This window comes from Triticum dicoccoides, chromosome 4B (assembly GCF_002162155.2).
Source record: "Triticum dicoccoides isolate Atlit2015 ecotype Zavitan chromosome 4B, WEW_v2.0, whole genome shotgun sequence".
Taxonomy (NCBI): domain Eukaryota; kingdom Viridiplantae; phylum Streptophyta; class Magnoliopsida; order Poales; family Poaceae; genus Triticum; species Triticum dicoccoides.
Genome location: NC_041387.1, coordinates 102,092,040 through 102,094,773, shown reverse-complemented (window position 1 = coordinate 102,094,773; position 2,734 = coordinate 102,092,040). Strand labels below are relative to the sequence as shown.

Sequence of the window (2,734 nt, the reverse complement as noted above, 5' to 3'; positions counted from 1 at the left end):
GTATTTATCCTGAATTTATGTCAGGATTTATGACAATGCGTGTTCAGTGAGAGACGTTTCCGTCGACTACGCTGTCGTTTATAGAAATGAGTGTATGTGTGTATACATAAACGGTTGCGTCTGTATTATAATGTTAAAAAAAACTACAGCCGTTTCGGTACCTTTTCTTTCGATCCCCATTTCCAGCCAAAAGAGCGGAAACGTACGCCCGGGCGGCACCGAATATAGCGTCCTCTAGACAAAGTCCCTTTAATGGAGATATAGCGTCTGCTTCTGAGTGTGCATCCAGCGAAGCACGTACGTTTGGCACTGCATGCAAACGGCCACGCGGCGCATCCCATGGCTGCACCGCCCAGACGTGGCACCCCCCCTCTCCCTCCACGATGCATCCCATGACTCACATATATGTGTGTGCACACTGGAGCGCTCCATTCTCAGATCGATCAATTACGGTCGAGGAACCGAGCACACGCTATGGCCAAGGTAAACGAGAGAACGCTCGCCAAACCTTCTCTCCCGTCCAGGTGATTTATCTTCAGCTCATCGTACGTGATTCTCAAGGTATTTTTCTCTCGTTCCGATGTGGCAGACGCGGGCGAAGAAGGCGGCGGCGGCCGGTGATGCCCGGAGCACTGGGAAGGAAGGGGACAAGGCGCCGGTGAAGGGAGGCAGCGATGCGCCGGCGAACGGGGTGGTGGTAAGCGTGCCAGTCCACTGCGATGGCTGCGCCAGGAAGCTGCGCCGGTCTCTGCTGCGCCTCGATGGTACGTAACATGAAAGTGGATGCACATCCGGAATTCGTTTTGGAATTAGCTAATTTGTATGTATAGGTGTTTCAAAACTAAGTTCTTGGTGGGATAAATTAAGGGGTTGAGGAGGTGATCGTGGATCACTCGACCGACACGGTGGTGGTAACTGGCCAGAAGGCGATGGAGAACCCGATCATGGTGGTCGAGGCGGTCAAGAGGAAGACCGGGAAGAAGGCGGTGCTGCTGAGCCCATCGCCGGAGAAGCTGCCACCGCCGGTGAAAAGTGAGGATAGCAAGAAACACGGTGCCGGGGCGCCAGACATGAAAAAGGATGTAGCGGAGTTCGACATGGTATTTACTGAGCCAATTTCTTGCTGCTAGTTGCTGTTAATATCCTACTTAGTTCACTACTACCATTTTGTTTTGTTTTTTTACATTTACATTCTGGCGTTTTTTTAACCACCTTTTTGTGATATTGATCATTATTGGGACCAGGAAATGGTTGTAGTGCTCAAGATAGAATTGCACTGTGAAGATTGCAGTGAGGAGATGAAGAAGAGGATACTCAAGATAAAAGGTATCGATGCACTCCGTATGTTAATAGTACAATTGCTAACTACTCGAATACGTCGACTTCCTTGCTTAGTTTGTTGCGGTATTTACACGGTATGGTTGCAAACTGTTGATCAGGAGTGGAGGAGGCCGTGCCGCACATCAAATCTTCACAGCTGATGGTGAAAGGGATGGTCGAGCCAGCGACCCTAGTAGGGTTCATCCACAAGTGCACGGGGAGGAAGGCTGCCATCATCAGAGCTGAGCCACTGCATGAGGATACGCCAGCAGCAGCCATGGATGGGGATGCGCCTGCAGCGGATGCCAATGCCAAGAAGCAAGAACCATCTGATAATCTGGAAAACAAAAATGAACTAGGGGTAGAAGAAGAGACCAAAGAAGCCGTGAACAGAGAAGAAGAGACTGAAACGGAGAAGCCAGGCAAAGGGGATGGAGATGGGGTTGAGAAGGAGACGGTTGTAGAGGAAAACCAGACGAAGGACCACCTATTCAAACTGCCTGCGCCGGCTTCACTTGTTGCGGTGGCGCCGGAGGCTGAGAAGATGGCCGTGAACGGCCACTACCAGTACAACTACCACCCAGCAGCCTACGCTTACGCATACCCGCACTATGCTTATCAGCAATACCACCAATACCCATATGCTGGTAATCCAGCAACGTATTATGGGCCGTATCCGCAGCACTATCCGCCACAGACTTTCGGCGATCAGAGCCCAGATGCATGCACCATCATGTAATGTTATGAACCGTGTGTAACTAGGTTCCATGGTAACCATAAGCCACCGTACATGGAATAAAGAGACCCATCATGTAGTGAACTGTGTGCACCTTCCATGTCACAAGTCTTCATATATATGTTGAATAAAGCATCTGGTTACTGCAATGTATAAATAAAATAACGGCTTTCTAGATGCGTCCTAAATGTCCTATGCCATTGATATCCTTTTGAAGAAAGATATAATGGGAATTACTCTACTCTACCGACATCATGGAGCCCAGGTGATTGGCGCCAGCCTTTGCCACATACGTGGATACAGCATTTCGCTTTGCTGAGTGCCGGTTTGTTTGCCGAGTGCAAAATGTCATGTAACCGAGTGTAAAAATAAAGGATGTCAATAACTGTCACACGTGTGGCAGAAAAAAAGACGCATCACACATCTCTAATACAAATAGATTGCCACGTCATCGCATGCATGCGAGAATCTTTTTAAATTTTCAGTTTTTAAAATGTTTTATCTCTTAAATGAAAAATTCGATTGAAGATACGTTTTCATCATTAAATCCCTCTCGACGAGATGTTTAAAATTAGATCTTATATCGATATATTTCGGTAAAAAAAATTGTTAAAAGTTGCCATGTCTATTGCACATGAATTGCCATGATATTTACACTGAAGTTGTCATGATATGTTT

The 2,734-nt window shown here is 47.4% G+C and overlaps 1 protein-coding gene across 1 annotated transcript; it reads left to right on the top strand.

Moving 5' to 3' along the window:
* Positions 1-459: 459 nt before the first annotated feature.
* On the top strand, positions 460-2,198 carry LOC119293417 (heavy metal-associated isoprenylated plant protein 7-like). Its single transcript, XM_037571904.1, has 5 exons — positions 460-483; positions 590-764; positions 868-1,100; positions 1,245-1,326; positions 1,440-2,198. The coding sequence occupies exons 1-5, from the start codon at positions 475-477 to the stop codon at positions 2,057-2,059; spliced, it is 1,119 nt and encodes a 372-aa protein (XP_037427801.1). The 5' UTR covers positions 460-474; the 3' UTR covers positions 2,060-2,198.
* The last annotated feature ends 536 nt before the right edge of the window (positions 2,199-2,734 follow it).

Coding starts and splice junctions, on each gene's coding strand:
- LOC119293417 (XM_037571904.1), top strand. Junction 765..867: donor GTCTCTGCTGCGCCTCGATG/GTACGTAACATG, acceptor GGATAAATTAAG/GGGTTGAGGAGGTGATCGTG. Junction 1,327..1,439: donor GAGGATACTCAAGATAAAAG/GTATCGATGCAC, acceptor ACTGTTGATCAG/GAGTGGAGGAGGCCGTGCCG.